Source organism: Candoia aspera, chromosome 13, assembly GCF_035149785.1.
Source record: "Candoia aspera isolate rCanAsp1 chromosome 13, rCanAsp1.hap2, whole genome shotgun sequence".
Taxonomy (NCBI): domain Eukaryota; kingdom Metazoa; phylum Chordata; class Lepidosauria; order Squamata; family Boidae; genus Candoia; species Candoia aspera.
The window spans coordinates 5,588,315-5,612,152 of record NC_086165.1 but is presented as its reverse complement, the minus strand read 5'-3'; the positions used below and the strand labels follow the sequence as shown (position 1 = coordinate 5,612,152).

General features: G+C 45.6%; 1 protein-coding gene across 1 annotated transcript; it reads left to right on the top strand.

The window, feature by feature from the left end:
* The first annotated feature begins 13,372 nt into the window (after positions 1 to 13,372).
* On the top strand, positions 13,373 to 22,933 carry LOC134504702 (cytochrome P450 1A5-like). The gene is made up of 7 exons (XM_063314020.1): positions 13,373 to 13,561; positions 16,786 to 17,640; positions 18,206 to 18,332; positions 18,975 to 19,064; positions 19,160 to 19,283; positions 20,394 to 20,480; positions 22,103 to 22,933. Exons 2-7 carry the CDS (start codon positions 16,807 to 16,809, stop codon positions 22,389 to 22,391), a joined length of 1,551 nt encoding a protein of 516 aa, XP_063170090.1. The 5' UTR covers positions 13,373 to 13,561; positions 16,786 to 16,806; the 3' UTR covers positions 22,392 to 22,933.
* Positions 22,934 to 23,838: the final 905 nt, after the last annotated feature.

Below are 23,838 nucleotides of genomic sequence, written 5' to 3'. Positions count from 1 at the left end.
TTTCTGAAATGACTCATTGAATGAGCAGAGCTTTTCAGAGGCTGCAAGGGCAGAGCATTCATTGGAGTCCCCCATCACTATTTTATTTATTTTCATTCATTCATTCATCAGATTTATACAGCCACCCATCTCACGAGAAAGTGACTCTGGGCAGCGTACCACAAGACTATAAAACAGTTAACATATAAAAAACAAGTATTATTAAAAAAATTAAAAATCACAAGGCTGAGAGAGGACATTAGTACTTCTCCCAATACCCTGTATCAACATCTCTTACTTCCTCCATTGTTTTTGCCTACTGAACTCAACAGCAAGCTGGAGAAAGGGGAAACCACAAAATACTGAAATCTCTTTTGGATGCTTTATACATTGTGATTTGTTCAACGAACAATATTGTTGCAACTGAGCCTTTCAGATCTTGACTTTCAGTAGAGCCCTTTCCATGCGTGGGGCCCAGGGAATTGGACCCCAGGGCTTCCTTCCCCCACCAAGGCTGTGGAAATGACCTGTCCTGCAGAGGGTTTGTTATTGTCAGGCCTTAGGAGATGAGCAGTCCTGGTCCCAACTAGAAATGGATGCCCAGACAGGCTCTCATAACAGATTCAGGTTCTGTTGATCATTGTAATCAAAGGGAGCTTGCCGGATCCTGCAACCCTGCATGTGGCAGTGTATACATTTCAGGGACCAGCCACATAATGTGATTTAACCCCAGTATATTTTGCTGCTGTTCCTGCTGTTCACATGCAAAAGGAAAAGGAAGCATTTGTATGTATTTTATCACTCATAGCCTTATGTAAATGTGTGTATCACACTGCATAATTAATTTGTTTACACTTAAGTCAGTTTGCCTGCTTTTGAAAGAGGAGAACATCTGCAGAAGATTATGCAGGTAGAGTAGCATCAAATGTCTATATAATCCTCAGGTACGTTCTTCAGATCATGCAGGTAGAATAGCATCAAATGTCTAACTAATCCTCAGGTACGTTCTTCAGATCATTGTATAAATGGCAGAGAAGGGGTGTCTCCCCACCACCAACCACAACCATCTTTTTGCACATGTAAGAATTTTTGCTCACAATGTCCATTTTCATTGTGATCCTTAGCTTCCACACCGTAGGTACAGATTGAAAAAATAATCGCAATAAAAATGTCTAGCCAAAAGGCATTCTCTAGAGTCAGAGATCACATCGTAAGCACTCATCTCAGGGAACAATTGATTGATTGATTGATTGATTGATTTTTTATCCCACCTTTATTATTTTTATAAATTAGCTGAATTCCTCTTCTTCCTATAGAAGGTCCATAGGTGAACGACATACATGGAATAATATCTTTTGTTAAATTTGTCATAATTTTAAATGCCTACCTACATGAACACCCAAACAGTTTTCTATTGACATGGATAAATTGGATATTCCAATTTGCTGTTTTATACATTCCTACCCTCTTCCTGAGAGCCAGTTTGGTGTAGTGGTTAAGGCACTGGGCTACAAACCAGGAGACTGAGAGTTCTAGTCCTGCCTTGGGCATGAAGCCAGCTGGGTGACCTTGGGCCAGTCACTCACTCTCAGCCTTAGGAAGGGGGAAACAGCAAACCACTTCTGAAAAACCTTGCCAAGAAAACTGCAGGGACTTGTCTAGGCAGTCTCCAAGAGTTGGACACAATTGGCAAGAGAGAGATGATAAAATTTTACAACCATTAACCAGGGAGGGCCTGATTCATGCTCGAATTGGAGACCATCAAGAAATCCTAAAAACTTTAGATTAAATTGGGAAGTTGAACAGAATATCCTAGGAGAAGGCAGCGGCAATCCATTTCTGTTCTGCTGCCAAGGGAAATCACACAAACACATTCATGAATTCACCAGGAGCTGACCTTGGCATGAGAGAAACTTCATCTTGTACAAATACTAACCCAAAAGGTTATTATTCTGAAGACGCTCTGTTAAATCTTTTATAAACAAAGGAACTTCTAAAGCATGTAGGGCTGCAAGCCAAAACAGAGATGTCAAAAGTTGTTTTGACTAAAGATATTGTCACGCATTGTCAAATACTATTTATATTATATCTCCTGAAATGCTGGGATAAGAGCTGGTAAACCAATTACCTTTGATCTCAGCAGCACAAGCTGTGCGATCTGTTTTGCGGGTGGCTATCATCCAGATTTTTCTCAGCCACTGGTCTCCCAAGAGTTAAATGACTCCTATTCCCATCAGCCCCAGGAATTGTGGCTAATGGTTAGAGATGAAGTATGGTCCAGCAGTCCACCCATTTTCGGAGGATCCAAGGCTCGGGGGTTGCTGGGCCTGTGGTGGAAACACACTCAACTTCCAGAGTCCTTAAGTGCACTGCATCAAAGAGACTCGTGAGTGACTGGATGGTCTACACCCGTATTGGAAGAGGAAGGGAGGGAAGTATAAATATTCATTAAAGTATTTTTTCCACATCTTTCTCCCACGAGTCCAAAGCAGCTAACATAAGATCGTGACAGCCACTTAACCTTCCTGTAATGCAAGGTTGTATGGACTAGGATTATGCTCTTATTTATTTATTAAAGTTTTGCCACTGCTCATCTCCCCCCAAAGGGGCGGGGGGACTCTGGGCGGTTTACAATAAAGATAAAAACATTAAAATACCATAAACATAAATAAATATCAGATACAAATATATGTAAGCATGAATACAGTATAAAATCCAGATGACGATGATAGTTGTGGTGCCGCTCATGTATATTCTATTCTGTTATTATTGTACCTCTTCAAATATTTCAAACGTTGATTCCCCACTTTTCTTCAATGTGTCCGGAGCAGCTAACAACACATTCGTTCAATAGGTAGGTAGGTAGATGCAGGAGAAGACGCTCCTTCAGGCAAGCCGATCCTAAGCCATTGAGGGCTTTAAAAGTCAAAAACAGCACTGTGAATTGGGTCTGGAAGTGGACTGGGAGCCAGTATAGAAGGCAAAGTACTGCATAAAATGTTCATATTCACCAGTCCTGGTGAGCTATATAGGCTTTTGAACTCTGATATTGGAGAAGACTCCTGAGAAGACCATGGACAGCCAAGAAGATGAACTGATGGATCATTGAACAAACACCCAGAGTTCTCACTCAAGGCACAAATGACCAGGCTCAAATTATCCTACTTCAGGCACATTATGCAACAACCTAGCTCTCTGGAGAAGGCTCTAAAGGGGGAAGGAACGAGAAGAAGAGGATAACCAGCAGCAAGGTGGATGCCCTCAGTTACAGTGGCTATGGGGCCACTGTTGGAAGACCTGAAGGACCAGGTTAGGGAGAAATCATCACGGAGAAGCTCTATGAGCTCACTAAGAGTTAACATCGACTTGATGACACCGAATCAATCAACCAATTAATCAATTACTGTGTTTTAATAGAAGAGCATATGTGGAAACGGAACAATTTTTGTCTAGGGGATTGTAATTAAAATGTCAATGTTGGGGGCAGAACTGGCCAAGGAATAGCAGGGAAGGAGGCAGGAGGCGGGGGAAAAATAAAGAAACGGTGGTATGCAATTCCATAGATTTGGCCAGGGAGCAGAATCACTTTGGAAGCCACGCTCTGAGAGTTGAAAAGGTTTGTGCCAATCTCTCTCCACCTTTGCCAGGTTGTGTTGACAGGTCTGAGATTGCCAAACCCAGCTGAAGCTACCTCTGGCCTTGTCTCCGTGTTAACGATTGCCCAGAGTTGCGTGCAAAGCTAGTTGGCCCATATTCAATTGGTTCTCCACTGCAAACACAGGGAGAAGGGAAGAAGCTGAGAGGGCACAGAAGGTCACAATCAGAGATCTCTGCTTGCTGGACTCTTGGGCTCTGTGTGGGCAGAACGGAGCCCTACATCCGCCAGTGAGTGGTTAGAGCACAGCACTGTCCCAGTAGCCCAGGACCTGTGGCCTACTTTTGAGTTCAACACATCTGAGAGACCCCAGGTTGAAACAGGCTGAGGCGGGCTCCATCCAGTCTTCAGCTGAAGGAAATCTCAGTGGTTCATTTAGAGCAGTGTTTCTCAACCTGGGCAACTTTAAGACGTGTGGACTTCAGCTCCCAGAATTCCCCAGCCAGCATGGGAGTTGAAGTCCACACGTCTTAAAGTTGCCCAGGTTGGGAAACACTGATGTAGAGCATCATGGGAGATGCTCTTTCCAGCTGAAATTAATAGGCTTTTTCTCCCTTGGAAAAAATTGTATGTGTGATGATCGGGTTTCTTAAGTTTGTGGACTGATACAGCGGGCTGCTTTTGAGAAGTGGGGAAGATACTAACTGTCACATAGGAATGAGAGGCTCCATGCAGGAAGTGTTGGCAATATAGAGGGGAAAGTGTGGTGTTAATGGAGAGAGGAGAGATATTATAATAGTGGTTTTTAGTTTGGGCTGTCTTGTTTTGTCCTATTTATGCTTTCAATTGTTTTAATCTAGTACAGGTAGTCCTTGACTTACGACCACAGTTGGGACCAGATTTCCATCATAAGTCATTGTGGTCATAAGTCGAGTCACCACGTGACCGGACCTGATTTTATGACCATTTTTACAAAAGTCGTTAAGCAAATCCAGCTTCCCCAATGGACTTTTTTGCCTTTTTTGCTGGAAACTGGCAAAAAAGGTGGCAAATCATGATCATATGGCCACAGGACACTGCAACTAGTCATAAATGCAAGCTAGTTACCAAGCGCCCGAATTACAATCACATGACTGCGGCGGTGGCATGATGGTTTTAAGTGCAAGTACAAGTCATAAAGGGGAGAGATGGGCAGTGGCAAAACTTGATGAATAATAAATAAAGCACTTTTTCTGAGGCCATCGTAATTTTGAACCGTCGTTAAACAAACTAGTAAGTCGAGGACTACCTGTATTACATTTTGTAAGCGGCCCACAGTCCACTGGAGTGGGCAGCTGTATTGAATTTAATAAATTCATAATAATAATCCATTAACAAAGCAGCTAGGAGCTAAACTTGGCTTGAGTCCCAAACAAGAAGATGGAATGTTTAAAAAGTCTCAGAGAGACACCCCCCTAATTCACAGGAGTATAAGAAAGGGAGGAGGCAAAGCATAATCAGACTTGGAAGATTCTGTTACAATAGTCCATCTTAATAAAAGTAGTTCTAGACTTCCCTGGAGTCTGTTCCTTGGTCTGGTCTTCATTGTGAGGCTGACAGCCCTAATGTGCTTCTGGACACCCCTCTTGGTGTCCGTCATGCTCTCTGTTGTCCCTGCCAGTGATAGCCAGCCCATTACAACACAAAGCTTAAGTTGCAACTATCTATTTACTAACATGCCCTCTGGACCCCACAGCAGACTTTGTTCAGAGGTCAAAATGCCCAGTGCTTGCTTAGGCGTTGCGCCCATCTTCCCAGAAAGCAGGACAACACAACCCAAATGGTGGAGGAGTCACTGGAATGGAATGAAAAGAACCTCATTCTGGACCGTCCTAATACAGGCATGTCTTCTTTTACCTCGCTTCGCTTATTGCGCTTTCCAGATACTGCGTTTTTTACAAATGGGAGGTTTGTGATAACCCTGTGTCGAGCATGTCTATCGGCACCATTTTCCCAACGGTTTAGCATTTTTTAGCAATAAAGTACTTTTTAATTAAGGTATGTACGTTTTTTTTTAAGGCATGATGCTATTACACACTTAAGAGACTACAGCAGTGTTTCTCAACCTTGGGAACTTTAAGACTGGCTGGGGAATTCTGGGAGTTGAAGTCCACACGTCTTAAAGTTCCCAAGGTTGAGAAACACTGGACTACAGTACAGCATAAACATAACTTATATATGCACCTGGAAACTGAAAAATTTGTGTGACTTGCTTTATTGTGATATTCGCTTTATTGTAGTGGAGGGTCCAAACCACTGTCCTTCCGAGATACGCCTGTTTAGAGAAGAATCCAAAATCCTCATGCCTACCACCTTCCCTATGTTTCAGAATTTTATAATGTCATTTCCAAATCCATGTATTTATATGTGTGTGGGTAGAAAAAGAGGCACTGTGAAATGCATTGGTTAAGGAAAATATGCCCAGAATACATCTGTTACAGAAAACGTTTCTTTGCACTACTAAGACAATGCTGCCGGTAAGGCGTGTGCAGGGGCCCACAAATGTGCACATTCCAAGCGTGCCCCAAAATCGGCCAGGGTCTGTCTTTTGGCCACGTGTCAAGTGCAACTAGAGAGGGACCCCAGTGCAGTTGTCACTGATAGATCTGCAAGAGAAATTGTGGCTGCAGCTCTGATGTCTTAATCGAGATGGGTAATCCTGAAGGTGGTAGGAGAATTTCTGCCCAAAGGACAGGAGCAACCACAACCTAGAGCAGCCTTTCTCAACCTTCTGACCCTGGAGGAACCCTTGAAATATTTTCCAGGCCTCGGGGAACCCCTGCATGTTCAGGCTCAAATACAGGCCAGAGGTTACAAAATTATTGTATTTGTTTCATGGGTAGGCCTTCATGTATGCATGAACAGTGTTCTTAAACTAAAAATAAAGAAGGAAACTTGCCTCTTTCATGTGAAGTTGCCTCAATCTGAAATATTTTTTTAAATAAATCATGATCTCCCAGGGAACCCCTATTGACCGTTTGGGGAACCCGAGCGTGCCATGGAACCCTGGTTGAGAAACCCTGCCCTAGAACCTGAGGCTACAGAATGCATGCTGTGCCCTTCAAGTCGAAAGGAGCCAAAACACGAAGCCGTGTGTCTGGGAATATTTTTTTCACATGCAAATGCAGCATCCCATAACATTCATTGGGAAAATATTCATGACAAAGAAAACTGAGAACGAAACACCTTGCCCAGGCCAGGCTGGGCTAGGAACCATCCTTCTGGCTGCAAGATCCTTGCGTGCCAGGCATCTGTAGCATCCGTGCCCTTCCTGGACACACCCTCCTGATCTTGGTCGGAAAACCTTGCCTTCTTGAAAGCTGCTCCACTTCCAAAACAGGTGGCAGGAAAGGGGGCTAGCTCCCAGCCAGCACACAGAACCCAGCGCCTACCCATCTTCCCTTAGCAGAGAGATTCTTTTCTCGGAGGCACCATGTGGAAGGACAGGTGAGGCAGCTGTTCCTTTGGCGCACACAAAAAAGACAGGATCGAAAATAGGGGTGACGTGGGGAGGTTGTCCCCTGGTTTGCTCGGGCTTTGGAAAGGGTCAAATGGAAATTGGGGTGTCCTCACTGTGTGGTCAAAAAAGTCAAGATGGCAGCTTACCACTCTTTTAGCTTCAATGGCCCAATGGCAGTGGCCATCTTGACTTCTTTGACCACCCCCTGCCAACAGTGTGATTTCCCCATTGATTTTGCTTGCCAGAAGCCGGCTGGGAAGGTCGAAAATGGCACTCACATGACCACAGGATGCTGCGATGGTCATAAATGTGTACTGGTTGCCAAGTGCTCAAATCATGATCATGTGACCATGGGGATGCTGCAACAGTCGTTAAGTGTGAGCACCGGATGTAAGTCGGTTTTTTTAGCACCATCGTAAGTCTGAACTGTCACTAGACGAATCATCGTTAAGTGAGGACTACCTGTATGTCCTTGACCCTAGCTATGGGCCTGTAGTCACGCTCAGATAGGAACCAAGGTGTTGTTGGAGGGTTATTGGGGTCGGTGAGATTTTACTGGATGTGCAGAACTGCAGCTTCTCCCAGTGTTTAGATCCACTTCATGTTCCTGCTTCACTTCCATGTTTAATTCTCCCATCCAACCCTCTAGGATTGCATTTTTTTTTCAATGCTGCCCTTGGATGAGATCTTTCCTCTTACACTTAAAGAACAGCCCGTATCTCTGATGTGTTCTTTTCCCCAAAGTTCAGGGGAAAAGATGGGTAGTAGCAAAAATTTGAGAAACAAACAAACAAACAAATTTGTTCTCGCTGGGCAGGGAGGATGACATGGGTGATATTCCTTGCTGCGCAAAAGAACAAACGCCCCTGGGCAGGATGCCTTAGCAACATGCAAGACCCTTGAGGGACAGCAGCATGTCTGAAACGGTGGTTCCCTTGTTCCTCCCTAGCTGGAAATGCCTTCCTTGCTCCTGTTGTGGTTGTGGTTGTGGGTCACACGCACAGCCCTTCTCGCTGGATGTCCTGTCTCCAGAGGACCCCAGCATCTTCCCTTCTCCCCCAGGCCCTGTTTGTATTTGCACAGGAAAGTCACTGGACTGTGGCCACACAGCTTCTCACGCACATGGGCAATCTTTTGCCCTCAGGGAAACAAAAACTCTTCCTTTCCTGCTAAAAGCTGGGATGTTGATAATCTTTAACCTCCAGCCAATTTGCACACACGCATACAGGAGCCCACATGAAACCAAGTAACTTTTTCCTGCCTTGTTATCTCCTCTAAGGCACCGACCGTCCAAACTTCCATTCTGCGCAACCATAAAGACTGCTTTTAAAAATGGGGAGCGGAGTTTGGAATGATCTCCCTCTTCCTGTTTGTAAAACACAACCGAGCCCTTTGCAAAGCTAAAATACAATAATAGCAACAAAGCAATTATACAGATGCATGTTTCGGGGGGGTTCTTTTTATTTTTTAAAAGAGGGCATCAAAATATTGAATTTTTTTTAAAAAACCCGCTTTAATAAAGAAACACCAAAATCAAAAGCCGCATAAAAGCAAACGATGGGGAGAAGTTGTATAAGCAAATACATTTGTAATCTTAATGAGAGACTAATCTTTATACATCTCTGTTCAATAATTCTGCCAAAGAGAGAAATTGGGAAAAGAGAATTATAGCTTACAAATTTAAAATCCAAGTGTATTGATAAAAAGCAATAATAGTTAATGTTTCTTGAAAGGCAAGTCTTTTTCCTTCCACGGTGTGTCACAAGAAAGTTAAGTTGCTTATTTATTTATTACTTTGACCTACAAGCTATTCCATTCCAAAGACTCGAAATGGCTTACAAAGTATCTGTCTAATGGGATTAAAATTGATTGATTGATTATATGCTGTTTGATTTTAGATATTTTTATTAGAATGCGTGTTTTTGTAAAGTTTTTCTCGGTTTTGCTCTTGAATTTTCCTTTATAAAGCAACATTATAAACATAAACAATTCAATATTTTTATCCTTATGAACCTCTTTCAGATCTGCCCCTTTTTCAGGTTGGTCCTGTGTTTTTTCCAAGAAAATATGGCCACTGTAATAAAACCACATGAAACACATGCACATCATCCTTTCAAACTCCGCTATCTGAACCAGCTGCCTCATTCCACTTCACGGTAGAGCTGGCCCCCGCTAAGCACTTGTCTGCAAGATGGAGACCGCTAATCCAACTTTTAAAACTTAGATTTAAGAAATCAGATTTAGGAACCATTTGAAGCTAGATCTCTACCCAGGCTTAGCTTGGAGTAGGCCCTGCTGAACAGAACGGGGGGGGGGGGGGGTACAGCTGAGCAAACATCCAGAAGATCTGGGGGCCACTGCTGAGTTGGAAGCTCCGCCAAAGAAGCCTGTTGCTCCTGGGGATCATGAAGTCAGCTATATTATGTGGCCTTGCGTGCCAGGCTGCTGTGGCATCTCACGCACCCGAACACACCCTGTTTCCTGCACCTGTTGCCTTTAGCGCTAGGTGGAAAGCAGGCAAGGACTCTTACACCAGGTTGAAGTAACTGTGTTCCCTAGAGGAGAGCTGCTACCTAGATCCTTTAGCAGGAATACGGAGGAAGAAATCTCCTTTAAGACACCCGGAATCAGGAGAGGTCAGGAAGGACTCTCTGGGGATCATAAATGTCTTAGTCTTGGAGGCGTTCATTTATTTATTGCTGCATACACACACACACACACACACACACACACACACTCTCTCTCTCTCTCTCTCTCTCTCTCTGAGCCATTTGGAGGGGAGCAGCCCCAAACAGTGCTGCTAGAATATTAAGAATCTAAGCATATTATATAAATATCACTGTATATAACAGATGTATATATGTATATATATTATATATATCAGCTGTATAAAACATATGTCATATATATATACACACACACACGTATATGTATATATATGTATATATATATATGTATATATGTAATATAATAATATTTATATCTATACACACACACACAAACACACCTTGAAAATACCGTGAAAAATGCGCCGCCCGCAGATTAACCGACCCGCATTTTTCATGGTACTTTGGTTAAAAGTTCAGGGGTCGATTTATCCGCGGATGGGCTTATCCGTGAGTATACCGTATACGGGAAATACGGGCACGTTTACAAAGTATTGCCGTATATACTCGCGGATAAGCCCATCCGCGGATAAGCTGAACCCGATTCTTTGAGTGCATTTTGGCACCTAAAATTATCCACAAGTATATGACGTAAATTGAATACGGAGAGAGAAACCCCCAGTTGCATTTAAAGTGTTCACCTACAGCAGATGGGGCGGGGAGGGAGGAAGGAAGGGAGCGGAGCTTTCGATGCCATCTAGTCGGGTTCGCTTCAGCCCGCCCCTCGTCCCGTCCCCCCACCCCACCCCCGGCCGGGATGCCAAGGAGACGGGCGAGCTCCGCGGCGCAGGCAGAAGTGCGTGCCAAGGGCGAAGCAGCCCGGAGTCCCCGCCCCGCCCCGCCCGGCCGCTTTCGCAGGCTGTGCTCCGCACGCGAAGAGGGGTTGCCGCCACCGCCGCCGTGCCTGCCACGCCGCTCGCCGCCTCTGCCTGGGAAGGAGGCGCCCCGGCCCGGCCCGGCCCGGCCCGGCCCCTGTTCCCGGGTGTGGGACGCGAACGAGGCACGGCGAAGCCCGGCGCCCCATCGCGTGCCTGCCCGGCTGGAAGCGACCGGGGCGCCGTGGCGAAGCGCGGCCGGGCTCGAGAATGCGATCGCGGCGGCGCGGCTGCTTCTCGCGCCACCGCCTCCGCCCCGGCTCTTTCGGGAGGCGAGGCGGCCTGGATGCCAAGCTCGGCCCTCCCCGCCTGCCAGCCTCGGGTCTCCGCTCGGCTAAGGTCACTTAGTCGAGTCACTTCGCCCGTTTGCCGGCTGGTTTTGCTTTTCCAAACAGTTGCACCTTCAAGGCGCGCCCAGCTCCGAGAGGCAACTTTAAGATGTGCGGACTGGGGAATTCTGGGAGTTGAAGTCCGCACATCTTAAAGTTGCCAAGTTTGAAAAACATTGGCTTACACCCATCATAAATTAGCTTCTGGGAACTTACCAAGTTAAAATAAACAGGTTGGCGATGTGGCAAGTCACACAAACACATTTGCTGGGGGAGCCACAGGATTCTCCAATTCAGTTGCAGGCCCCTTGACTTGGGGCTGGGGCATGTGCATTTGTGTGTGCCACTCCTGGCCCAGGACCTGCCCTGCGTGCCACCGCACTGGTGCCCTCTTGTTAAGGAAGTTCAAGACCCTCCTTTTCCTGGCCCTGATGCTCTGATTGCTTCCCACTTTTGTTTCCCCGGAAAAGACACCAGACACAGGGGGCAAGGCTGGCGCTGGTGCTTCTCACGCGAAGAAGCTGAGCAGGCATCTAGTCTTCCCTCCCCCCAGTTTGCTCCAGGGCTGGACAAAGGGGGGTTCAACAGTCCTACCTCAGGGGTGAATCTTATTCTAACAGCATGAAAAGGGGAAGCTTTAAGAACTAGGAAAGATAATATGTGTGGATGAGTGGGGTGGGGGGGTGGGGATCTTTCTAAGGTCGACTGAAGGAAACAGGCAGCTGTGGCTTTGCACAATGGTTAGACTGGAAACTGGGTATTTTCTGGCTTGCAAATGCAGTGGGGTGAATCATCACTTTTATTTCATTTTTTGCATGCTCTCAATCACACTATGAGAGCCAGTTTGGTGTAGTGGTTAAGGCATCTGGCTAGTCCCACCTTGGGCAGGAAGCCAACTGGGTGACCTTGGGTCAGCCCTAGGAAGGAGGCCAGGGCAAACCGCTTCCAAAAAAGCTTGCCAGGAAAACTGCAGGGACCTGTCCAGGCAGTCTCCGAAACTTGGACACAACTGAACGATTTAAAAATCGTATTACAGTTTATAGTGCCAGTTTTGATTTGTTTGCTCAAACACTGGCTATTCTTTGCACCCAGCAAGGGAGCTTTCCTATCCTTGCTTTGTTGCATGGATCCTTACCTCCCCTTCTCTTTTAGTGTGTTGCATGAACCAAACACAGCCCATGATCGCAACCACAGTGATTTCTTAACCCTAGTTGATGGTTTACTATGCTGGGCCAATACAACCCAAGAGAGCATGCTGAAATCCGAGGCTCTGAAGGTGCCTTGGAATTGCAATCCCTGTCTCATCCAGCCCTGCTGGTTGGGGATGATGGGAATTGTGATCCAATGCCCTTTAGGGCACCCTGTTGAGGAAGGCTGGCCAAAATGTTATTAGGGAAAAACAGGAGAATGGAGCTAGCTGGTGGTGGTGGTGGTGATCTAGGAGCTGATCCAGTTGATTCTTTGCGGCACCAAATTCACAATTTATGGGGGAGATTAGGCTGAAATGAGACTGGAGAAACTCCCCTGGAGTTTTCTGCGCCTGGCTCATCACCTGCACCGTTTTCCCATACTGGCCCTGGTCGGGTACAACCCTACAGATGATCCCCGATGAAACTTTCTTCTGGACCGATCTGCCGGATCACCCCCACTAGAGATCGGTGGGATATCCATGGAACAGCGAAAGAACCCAATCCGACGATTCGGAAAAGGCTGCATCCCGAAGCCCAGCTCACTCTCTCAACATTGGCCAAACGGGCTAGGGCTGTTGGTAGCCCGTCTGACAGATTCCCCAGCGGGAGCGCATTGAGGCTCCTGATCCACCAGATGGACGACCAAGCTTGCACCTTCCTTGATCTACTTGGCGCGGCTCCCCGCAAGCGCAGCTAGGTTGAACTGGACGCTGGGCGGGCGCAGCAGTTCTGGGGAACCTGCCGTTTTTGCAGGCAGATGTAGAGTTGAAACGTAGACTGTCAACCCCGCTGAATGCCCGGGGTTTTCTCTCAGGCAAGCAGGGACCGCTTTGCACGCGTCGGGGGCGAGAGGGGCGGACCTGCGGGTCGCCTTTGTCGCTGGGGGATAAACGGGAGGCGGAATCCAACACGCTTAAAAATGGGATGTGCGAATAATAAAGAATGTCACCTCTCTCTCAAGGGAGAGAGAGAACGAGCTTTAATGTAAAGTCCCCAGGAAGCGCCCGGAGAACAGAAACTGCCTTTACTGGAGAGTAAACCCATTCAGTGCCATGAGACGTGAGCCCCAGCACTTGAGCGCCATTCCAAACACACCAGAAACACGCGTCTCCTCCCGCTGGGAGCCAACCTGGGTTTGCAGAAGTACCGCTGTCACGTGACGCGAAAGCTGCCGGCCAATGAGAGCAGCGAGGGGCATATAAAGCTGGAGAGTGTGGCGCTGTGGTTTAATAGCGGGCATCCTCGCCGGAGAAGCTGGGCGAAGTGGAGCGACGTCGGCCTGAAACCCTTCTCGGGCAAGGCGAGCGAATCCGGAGCAGCTCGGGGGTCCGCGCCCCGATTTCCCCCATTTTTCAAAGGAGGGCATGGGTGAATAGCCGTGTATCCTCCTGAAAACCCCTTTAGGCTTCATCCACCAACTTTTTTCTGGTAAGTCTATGCTCCCGGCTGTGATCGCTTATTTTATTAAGTCTGGATTCTGTGTCTCTTTGTAGATGGTGATCTAGGATTGGCACCTGTTATAGAACAGCTGAAACGGTCTTTCTGTAGGGTAGGGTGTCTCTCTATGAATGTCCTAATGTAAGACTCCTGAACATGTGCAAAGGGTCTTTCAGATGCCCTGTGGAAATACCAGGGTTGTGCAAATGCAACGCAGGGGGAGAAATCCTGGTTACTTATTTATCTGGCACCATTGGAAATCTGACTGAATCCAGACAAACTCTGTCTTGCATGCCTCCCCCCTGCACCCCCTTCTTCTTAAGAAAAAGAGGGTGAGATCTGCCATGTGCTAGACAATAAAATTTCCCCTGTGTTGCTATTCCCTTGGCCACGCTGGGCAATTTGTATCCTAACACACCAGGGGCAGGTGAGATGGGGAGGGGGGCTGACTTAGCCCAGGGGTCCCCAAACTCTTCAGCTCATTGACCCCTTCATGAAGTTTCAGATTGTTCATCGACCTGCCCCCCCCCACATTTATTATAGGAACATAATTTAATAAACACTAATTTAACTATTACTACTACTAACAGCAACAATAATGGATAGTCCCATCAACCCTTGGGGGTCGATACTGACCACTTTGAGGAACTCTGATAGATGGAAAGCAGTTTAAGAATATATGAGATATACACCCATCTCTCTGCTGGACAAGAGTAATCTGTGTAAGTATGACCCAGGTTGCCATCGTCTTTCCCTTCCTGGGGAGGACATATCAACCAGGGAAATCACATTTTCCCAGTATTCAGACAATGAGCTGCTGATGTGAGAATGCAATTCCTCACCAGCTGCAATGGCACTGGGATGCTGTTTGGTGGTGGGAATCTTACATTGCTCCTTCCTTGCCCCACTGAAATGTCCCATCAGTGGTGGACTCCTGCTCTCCTTGTGCAGTTGTACATCTTCCTGGGGTTGAAGGAACTACCTCAGCTAGTCTGGGGAAATAGGTCTCCAGGAACAATCAAGTCTGCATAGCAAGACTATCTTCATTTGAGGACTTCATAACTGAGACTCGTAGCATGCGAAATCCACCCAGGCCAATGCATAGCGTCGTAGAATCCTAAGGTTGGAAGGCCTATGATTCTATGATTAAGAGATCCTCATATGTTCTCGGACAAATGGTTGTCCAATCTTTCTTGAAAACCTCCGGCGATGGAGCACCCACCACTCTGGGAGGCCAGCTGTTCCACTGCTTAATTGTTCTCACTGTCAAGAAATTCCTCCTTATTTCCAGCTTGGCTCTCCCTCTGACAAGCTTCCACCCATGGCTTCTTGTCCTACCATGCTGCCCTCTTCCCTGTGGTAGCCCCTCAAGTACTGGAAGACTGCCGTCATGTCTCCCATCAGTCTGCTCTTTGTTAAGCTAAACATACCTAGTTCCTTAAGCCATTTTTCCTAGGATTGAGCCTCCAGACCCCTGATCATCTTTGCTGCTCTTCTCTGCACTCTTTCCAGGGCCTCAGCATCTTCTTTGTATTGTGGTGACCCGAACTGAACGCAGCATTCCCACTGTGGTATACTCAGAGGCACCATCAAAGTAAGACTTCACTGCAGAAGTCTGGGGCCATGCACAGCAGGAGGCCCCCAGACACACCAAGACTGATTTTGTCAGAAACTCCCGGATGGGTCCTCAGTGACTGTTCCCATTTTAGAGATGCAAAAGGGAAGCTGTTTTAGAGAGAGGCAGCTTCCCAAGATAGTTGAGTGATGATTGGACTTCCAGAGACCTGCTTTCTGCAGGCCAGACCGGTTCAGAGTCTAGATTAGCACTGTGCAAAAAAAAAAAAAATCTTCTGAATTTCCCCCTTACCCTTTTGATGAAAAAGAGCTCACTCCATGGTCAGCCAGGGGCACAAATTTAGATCTCTCTGGTCCTGCTTTCCCAGCTTGGATGCCCTCTTGATGGGTAGAGACCAGCTCCCAGATTCTCAGCAATTATTTTGTTGGCTGTAGCATCTCTCTCTCTCTCCCTCTCTCTGTGTTTGATTGAAGAGCTTTTTACAAGGTTAAAAAGTTGAACACAAACAATATAAAGAAAGAGTTAGAAAAGAGAAAAGAGGAAGAAAAAAGTGCAAAAGCAATAAAGAGGAAAAATAGAAAAAGGAAACAGAAAGATAGTTAACGGGGCAGCTTCCGATCTTCTTCACAGCAGTTATAACTTTATTTATTTTTATTTATTTTTTATCCCGCCTTTATTATTTTTATAAATAACTCAAGGTGGCGAACATACCTAATACTCCTTCCTCCTCCTCTTTTCCACACAACAACAACCCTGTGAGGTGGGTTGGGCTGAGAGAGGGACTGGCCCAAGGTCACCCAGCCAGTTTTCATGCCTAAGGCGGGACTAGAACTCTCATACCATGCCTGATTGGCTCTTGGGCTGAGAGAGAGGGGCTGGCCCAAGGTCACCCAGCCAGTTTTCATGCCTAAGAAGGGACTAGAACTCTCATACCACGCCTGATTGGCTCTTGGGCTGAGAGAGAGGGGCTGGCCCAAGGTCACCCAGCCAGTTTTCATGCCTAAGGCGGGACTAGAACTCTCATACCGCGCCTGATTGGTTCTTGGGCTGAGAGAGAGGGACTGTCCCAAGGGCACCCAGCTGGCTTTCATGCCTGAGGCGGGACTAGAACTCTCCTACTATGCCTGATTGGCTCTTGGGCTGAGAGAGAGGGACTGGCCCAAGGGCACCCAGCCAGTTTTCATGCCTAAGGCAGGACTAGAACTCACAGTCACCTGCTTTCTAGCCTGTTGCCTTAACCACTAGACCAAACTAGCTCTCAACTTTTATAAACAGTTATAAACATACTGAAAACTGTTTCTCCCCTTCAAAATTATTTAACATGGTTCCCTTCTTCCCATATTCTGCCCTTATTAATCAGGAAATCCATTTTTATCCATTTTCAGCAAAAAGCCCATAAAGGGTTCCCAGTCTTTTATAAAAGTAGTAGTTGTTCCCTCCCTAATCAAATGAGTCAGTTTAGCCATTTCTGCAAATTCAGCCATCTTCACCATCCCTTCTTCCATCATAGGTATTTATATTCTTCTGTTTTTGTGCATATAACAACCTTGCTGCTGCTGCCATATATAAAATCAATTGGTTGGCTGTAGACTTCTGGGATTCACCATATTCCTTTCTTCTCTGCTTCTTTGCTCACCAGGGGACCATAACATTTAGGAAGATGACGCCTGCGTTGATAGGAAGCCAGAGCATTACCTCTGTCTCAGAAATCCTCATCTTCATTGCTGTTTTCTGTCTCGTGCTGGTTATCCTCAAAACCAGGCAACGGATCCCACCAGGACTAAGGAAGCTACGAGGGCCAAGGGGGTACCCCTTTATTGGAAACATCTTGGACCTGGGGAAGAATCCCCATATGTCTTTGACACAGCTGAGCCAGAAGTATGGGGACGTCATGCTAATTCATCTTGGGGCCAAACCGGTGCTGGTGCTGAGTGGGCTGGAAACTATTAAGCAAGCTCTGGTCAAGCAAGGGAGTGACTTTGTGGGACGCCCAGATCTCTACAGCTTCAAGTTAATTAATGATGGCCAGACCTTCACCTTTGGTAGGCTTTCTGAGGAAAGCTGGCGCGTTTGCCGAAAGCTGGCCCTGAATGCTCTCAAGACCTTCGCAACCTCAACCAGCTCCAACTCATCGACTTCCCTGCTGGAGGAACACATCTCCAAAGAGGCAGAATACCTGGGCATGAAATTCCAAGATCTGATGAAAGAGAAGGAGAGTTTTGAGCCTTTCCAGTACATGGTGGTCTCTGTAGTCAATGTCATCTGTGCCATGTGTTTTGGGAAGCGTTACAACCATGGGGATCAAGACCTGCTTAGCATAGTGGACATAAATAATGATTTCGGCATGGTGGCTGCTTCCGGGAATCCAGCCGATTTCTTCCCGATCCTCCAATATTTACCCAGCCGCAGCATGGAAGCTTTCAAGGAGGTGAACCGGAAATTCAACATGCTGATACAGAGGCTGGTTGAAGAACACTACATCAGCTTTGACAAGGTGTGTCATTAGGCACAAGACATTAGGCCTATGTCCAATGTCTGGGGGCACCAAACAAGTCTTGGAGGTGGGGGGCATATTTGGTGCTAGTGGCTTAGATTAGTGTTTCCCAACCCCAGCAACTTCAAGGTGTGTGGACTTCAACTCCCAGAATGCTGGCTGGGGAATTTGGGGAGTTGAAGTCCACACGTCTTGAAGTTGCTACAGTTGAGGAACACTGCCTTAGATTGATCGCCTCTCGTTTACTGAGTTAACCACAATGACTCAGTTTGCTCAACATGCTAAGCAAACCAAACTAGCCACAACATGGCTTGATGTGGTTTGTGGATCCTACCACTGGTTTGTAATATGACTTGAGTCAGCAGAACCTGTGGACCCAGCCAGTCCTGGCTTATTCAACAAACCACTGTTAACCAATACTGAGTGAGAAGGATCCATAATGATCTGCTTGCAGGAAGGTGGCTGGCATGTGCTTGTCTAAATAATGAGGCTCACTCTCTATGAAATTGAGAGTTAGTTGTGCTGGAAGTTGGTATCACGTCTGTCCTTTTGGTCTGCGTTCCAGAACAACATCCGAGATATCACTGACTCGCTCATCAGCTTCTGCCAGGATAAAAAACTGGACTCAAATGCCAATGAAGCCCTAAAGGATCTGAACATTGTCGGTATCGTCAATGAACTCTTTGGAGCTGGTAAGAAACCCTTATCCTAAAAGCAAACTCCTGATTCTTCTTTCCCATGACCATCTCAGTACCATCCATTTAACATGCAGGTGTCGGTGCATTTAAAGAAGATAAATCTTTGTAGCTATCAAGACTCATATCTGATCCACATTTCACCCCAATGTACAAGCCAGGTCCCAGAGCCTCAAGTTTCTTAGCCATTATCTTCCCTCGTTTTCTGGCCAAGACATAGTTGACTGATGGGAAGGAGATAAGTCCTCTTCTTCCTCCTTGGTATTATTGCAAATGATGCTGAAACTCTTAACTTGGGATGCTATATGTATTTCTCCAACAGAGCACTCCAAATTCAATTTAACCATATCAGTTGAAGACCCTTTCGATGCTGTTTGGTTATGTGATTGCAGGCTGGAAGCCTTTGGCAACTTGCAGAAACCATGCCATTCCCTCACACCACCTCCTGGCCATGCTTGATGTGGTTCTGCAGATTGAGCTAAAGCACAATGGCTTAGCAAAATGTTTGAATACAGCCAGCATCAAAGGCTTGCTCATGCTTAAAGGAAAGCATGGTTTAACATCACACAGGGAACCCAGGTACAATTTGCTGTTCTGCATTTGATGCTTGAATGCTTTCTTCTCTTTATCTCTGTCCAGGATTTGATACTGTGTCTACTGGTCTGTCCTGGTGCCTTCTGTATCTGGTGACTTACCCAGAAATCCAAAGGAAAATTCAAGAAGAACTTGGTAAATGCAGATCTGTTTACTTTTAAAAGTCCCTTTCCAAGTCTGGCCTTCCGTCAATCTTCTTTTCTTCTTTCTGTCTTTCTCCTGACCCACAGACCAAATCATTGGCAGAGGAAGGACACCCAAGCTATCTGACTGTGCCATGCTCCCTTACTCAGAAGCTTTTATCTTTGAGATGTTCAGACATTCATCCTTCGTTCCCTTCACAATCCCGCATTGGTAAGGCTGGACCAGCTGGAGAGTAGCTTACGTTGGATAATCAGAAGTCAATGTGACAAAGGGAGTTGGCAGGGGATCCAGGGTCATCTGAGGTACCTTGAGGTTCCACCATGACTTTTGGATTTTTTCAGAGCATTTGTTCAGCCTTGGAACAGGTGACTAGGTTTTTGTGCCTCTAAAACACCATCCACAAGCTCTTCAACCCACATAATTACTAGCCAGTATAATCCGGGGTTATGCTGGTAGAAGTTGATATTGAAAGCGCTCAGTGGATCATAGTGCAGAAGGTTGGAAAATCTGCTAAAAGCAGTTCAAATGTTTAATGGAAATATCCTGAAGGCTCAAGAAGGATTGAGCAGCTGACTTTATCGCTACCCCAAATTTATTGTGGATTAGACTCTTAGTTTTCACCTTCCTTGAAATCTTATAACTTGCTTTGATAAGGTCCATGTCAGTTCTGGGTCATTCAGAGTGGGTACAATGTTGGTACTCAACAACCATGGAAATTCTTCATAATTAGAATTTCACAGAAAGTTTTAAAAATTAATATGGCCTCAATCCTAACCTTGCTATTTATCTAAGGTAAATAGTATTCAATTCAATAAAACTCTGAGTAAATATAGATCTAATTCATATAACATAGGGAGGAAGTCCTCAAGGTTATTTGATAATGCAGCAACCTGTCCCAACTTAACCCAAAATATTGGGTTAATGGTAATTAAACCATTATTCAGTGAAGCTTAGATATTCATCATGTTGAATGAACACAGCTACTATGTGTTCTTTTAGCTGAATTGTGGGTGAACTCAAATAATTGTGGTATATTTAGTAAGCCAGACTTCAACAAACTATGCCTTAGTGTGATGTGTTAACACAGCCCCAAGGTGACTCGGTTGGTAACTGAAAGATTATTAATGACTAGCAAGAGATAGTAGTTTGTCAGCTGCTAGGCCTGCTAAGTGCTTAGCGTCCACATTGTAAAAAAAACAGTTAATTAAGTTTCTCGAATCTTACCAAAAGAACTGATTTTCATGTAAATACCGTATTTGTGTGGTTCTGTTAGTAACAATCAGCCTGTTACCTTGGTACAAATATTTTCTTTCTCTTTAGCACCACCAGGGACACAGTACTGAATGGCTTCTATATTCCTCAAGATACCTGTGTGTTTGTCAACCAGTGGCAAGTCAACCACGATCCGTAAGTATTGCTAAGAATAGCTCTTTCACAGATTGCCAACAGGAGCAAAAGGAGAATTCTTCATGAAGTCGATTAAAATCTGTGTTACATTTAGGGCCATGCAGTGCTTCAGACTTGATTCCAAAGAGGAGAATGTCTGACACAGCTGCTTTAAAGAGTTGCAATGAGGGCTACCATTGTACTCCTGCACATTTAAAGGACCTACCATTGGTCAGTGACTGTAATAAAATCAATTGAATTGAAAGGACCTACCTTTGTGGACCATAATCTGAGGCCTTGTCCAGCCCTATAGCAGCCTTCAAGATGGGGAGCAGGCAGTCTTTTTCCATCTGAGTGCCACATCTTAAGGGTGGTACGCTGAGGAAGGGGTACAGGTAGTTCTTGCTTAAAGAGCATAATTGAGACCCAAATTTTGGTCGCTAAACGAAGCAGTCATTAAGCAAAGCCAACCTGATTTTACAACCTTTTTTGCGGCGGTTGTTAAGTGAAATCACCATGAGTGTTAAGCAAACCACATGGTTGTTAAGTGAATCACATGGTTCCCCATTGATTTTGCTTGCCAGAAGCTGGCCAGGAAGGTCAAAAATGGCAATCATGTAACAATGTGATGCTGCAATGGTCATAAATGCGAACCTGTCGCCAAGTGCCCAAACCGTGATCACGTGACTGGGGGGGGGATGCTGCAATGACCATAAGTGTGGGGACTGGTTGTAAGTCAGTTTTTTCAACACTGTCGTAAGTCCAAACCATCACTAAACGAATGGTTGTTAAGCGAGGACTGCCTGTACAGTCAGGTCAAGCAAATAAGTGGGGCCATAAAAATTGAAATAAATATGTAGAATCAAGGCTGTAACATAACATGTTAAACATGAATTTTAGATTTAACTTACAGTTTCAAAATTAAGCCTTAAAATTACCTTCCTTTTCATAAAAATAAATATTTGGGACTGAATATTAGTGGCAAATGTAATGAGGAGTTTGGAGGCTTCCTAAAAGCCTTGTGGGGTGGGCAGGGGTGGGTATGCTGTCTGTTCCTTCCCAACTTTGTTCTTGATCCATGTTTCCCAACCTTGGCAACTTCCAGGTGTGTGGACTTCAATTCCCAGATTTCTCATCAATGGCCATACTGGCTGTGGACTTCTGGGATTTGAAGTCCACACATTTGGAAATTGTCACGCTTGGGAAACAGTGTTCTAAAATCAAACTCAGCCAGTGTTTTTTACTGAGGCATTTATTTGCTTTTTAGCTTCCTCCTCTCAACGGCCATGAAATTATTTAAATTTAGAGGGATTGCGGGAGTATGCAGAGTCGATGTTATTCAAATCATTCAACTGAAGGTCTCTTCAATAGGAAGTGTGTGTAATACACTCACAAAAAGATCTATCCATTTTGCAGTTCAAAGATCTGGCTCAAAGGGGGACTGGATGAACAGAAAACCTTAGTAGGTTCCATATAGACTACCTCAGAAGGAGCAGGTTGGCAATTTTGGAAGTCATGTTCCCGCACAGATGTAGTTCTTTTAATCTGGCTAGGCAAAGGGCACCTGAACATGTGTTTTCTCCTAATCTGCCTCTGGGGTTATATCAAAAAATGATCTAAGATGGTGTGTGTGCTCTTTTCAGGAAACTTTGGGACGAGCCCTCTGCCTTCAACCCTGAACGGTTTCTTGCTACTGATGGGACAGGAATAAACCGTGCCGAGTGCGAAAAGGTTATGATTTTTGGCTTGGGCAAAAGGCAGTGTGTGGGACAGAACATTGCGAAGAAGGAGGTTTTTCTGTTTCTGACCACTTTGGTGCAAAAGCTGGAATTCACCCTGTCTGGCCCAGAGATGGTGGACGGGACTCCCCAGTATGGCCTGACCATGAAATACAAGAAGTGCGAACACTTCCGGGTCAAACCGCGTTTCTAGCAGGTGGCATCTGGAACGAGCAGAGGCTGACTCTTGCCCAGAAAGGGGGATCTGGGGCTACTTACTCTGACAGGATTTATTGTTTGCTATGGGGTGGCTCAGCCACCCAAGCCGAGCTTGAGCAAAAACTTGCTTGGTGACTTTGAACTAGCCCATATCTCTTATATTAATCTACCTCGCAGGCTTATCGTGGGAGAAATTGCAGGAAATAGTATGTATACTCCTTGGAATTCCCAGAGGAAAACTGAAATAAAAATGTAACAAAAATGAACTAAACATGGTCATATTAAGTATGGTGACTGGGAAATTATGCTTGATAAAGGTGCTTCAGATTATTAAATGCCCTTTCTGTCTCAACCATCTGCTTAAGAGCCCTGATTCTGCAGAAGACTTTGACCTGATGTATTTTGTCCAGTTCATCTGGGGATGAAGAAGAAGTATGTGTTAAATTCCAGAGTAGAGATTAAAACTTGGGTGATCCAGAGAGTCTGTTAAGTATTATGTATATAATGAAGAATAAATAAAAACAGCTTTCTATGAGATGGGATTTTTATTTTTCTTTATTTATTTTCTATCCCACCTTTATTATTTTTATAAATCCCTCAAGGCGGCAAACATACCAAATACTCCTTCCTCCTCCTATTTTCCCCACAACAACAACCCTGTGAGGTGAGTTGGACTGAGGGAGAGGGACAGGCCCAAAATCACCCAGCTGGCTTTCATGCCTAAGGCGGGACTAGAACTCACAGCCTCCTGGTTTCTAGCCCGTGGCCTTAACCATTAGACCAAACTGGTTTGTCACTGTAATCAATGTCTCTTTTACAGGAAAATCTGAGAATACTTTAAAGGGATGCAAACCTTTGGGAACACAGTAACAAAAAATGTATCTAAATAGTACATTGGGGATTTGCATTTACACTTTTTCACACTTGCACTGATTTTTGCTAAATTCCAAAGGAGCTTCCCTAGGAAGTCTTGGCTGCTTGACATTACAACATTTCAAGATCTGTACTGTACTAAGCAGATTTATTGCTTAATTAAATTTTAAGCTATGCGGGTTAAACCGCTGAGCTGCTGAGCTTGCCGATCGGAAGGTCGGCAGTTCGAATCCGTGTGACGGGGTGAGCTCCCGTTGCTAGTCCCAGCTCCTGCCAACCTAGCAGTTCGAAAACATGCAAATGTGAGTAGATTAATAGGTACCGCTTCGGCGGGCAGGTAACGGCGTTCCGTGTAGTCATGCTGGCCACACGACCATGGAAGTGTCTATGGACAAACGCCGGCTCTTCGGCTTTGAAACGGAGATGAGCACCGCCCCCTAGAGTCGGACACGACTGGACTTAATGTCAAGGGAAACCTTTACCTTTACCTTTACAGTATCTCAGGGGAACTGGGCTGTCAAATCCAGACAACTGCCGGGTGGCAGGAAGGAGAAATGCAGCTCAAACTC

What these genes read in the sequence shown, in the direction of transcription:
- LOC134504702 (XM_063314020.1), top strand. Translation starts at nt 16,807, where the DNA reads ATGACGCCTGCGTTGATAGGAAGCCAGAGCATTACCTCTGTCTCAGAA. An exon ending in GAAAATTCAAGAAGAACTTG is followed by an intron (nt 19,065 to 19,159) that starts GTAAATGCAGAT and finishes CCTGACCCACAG; the next exon opens with ACCAAATCATTGGCAGAGGA. An exon ending in TGGCAAGTCAACCACGATCC is followed by an intron (nt 20,481 to 22,102) that starts GTAAGTATTGCT and finishes TGCTCTTTTCAG; the next exon opens with GAAACTTTGGGACGAGCCCT.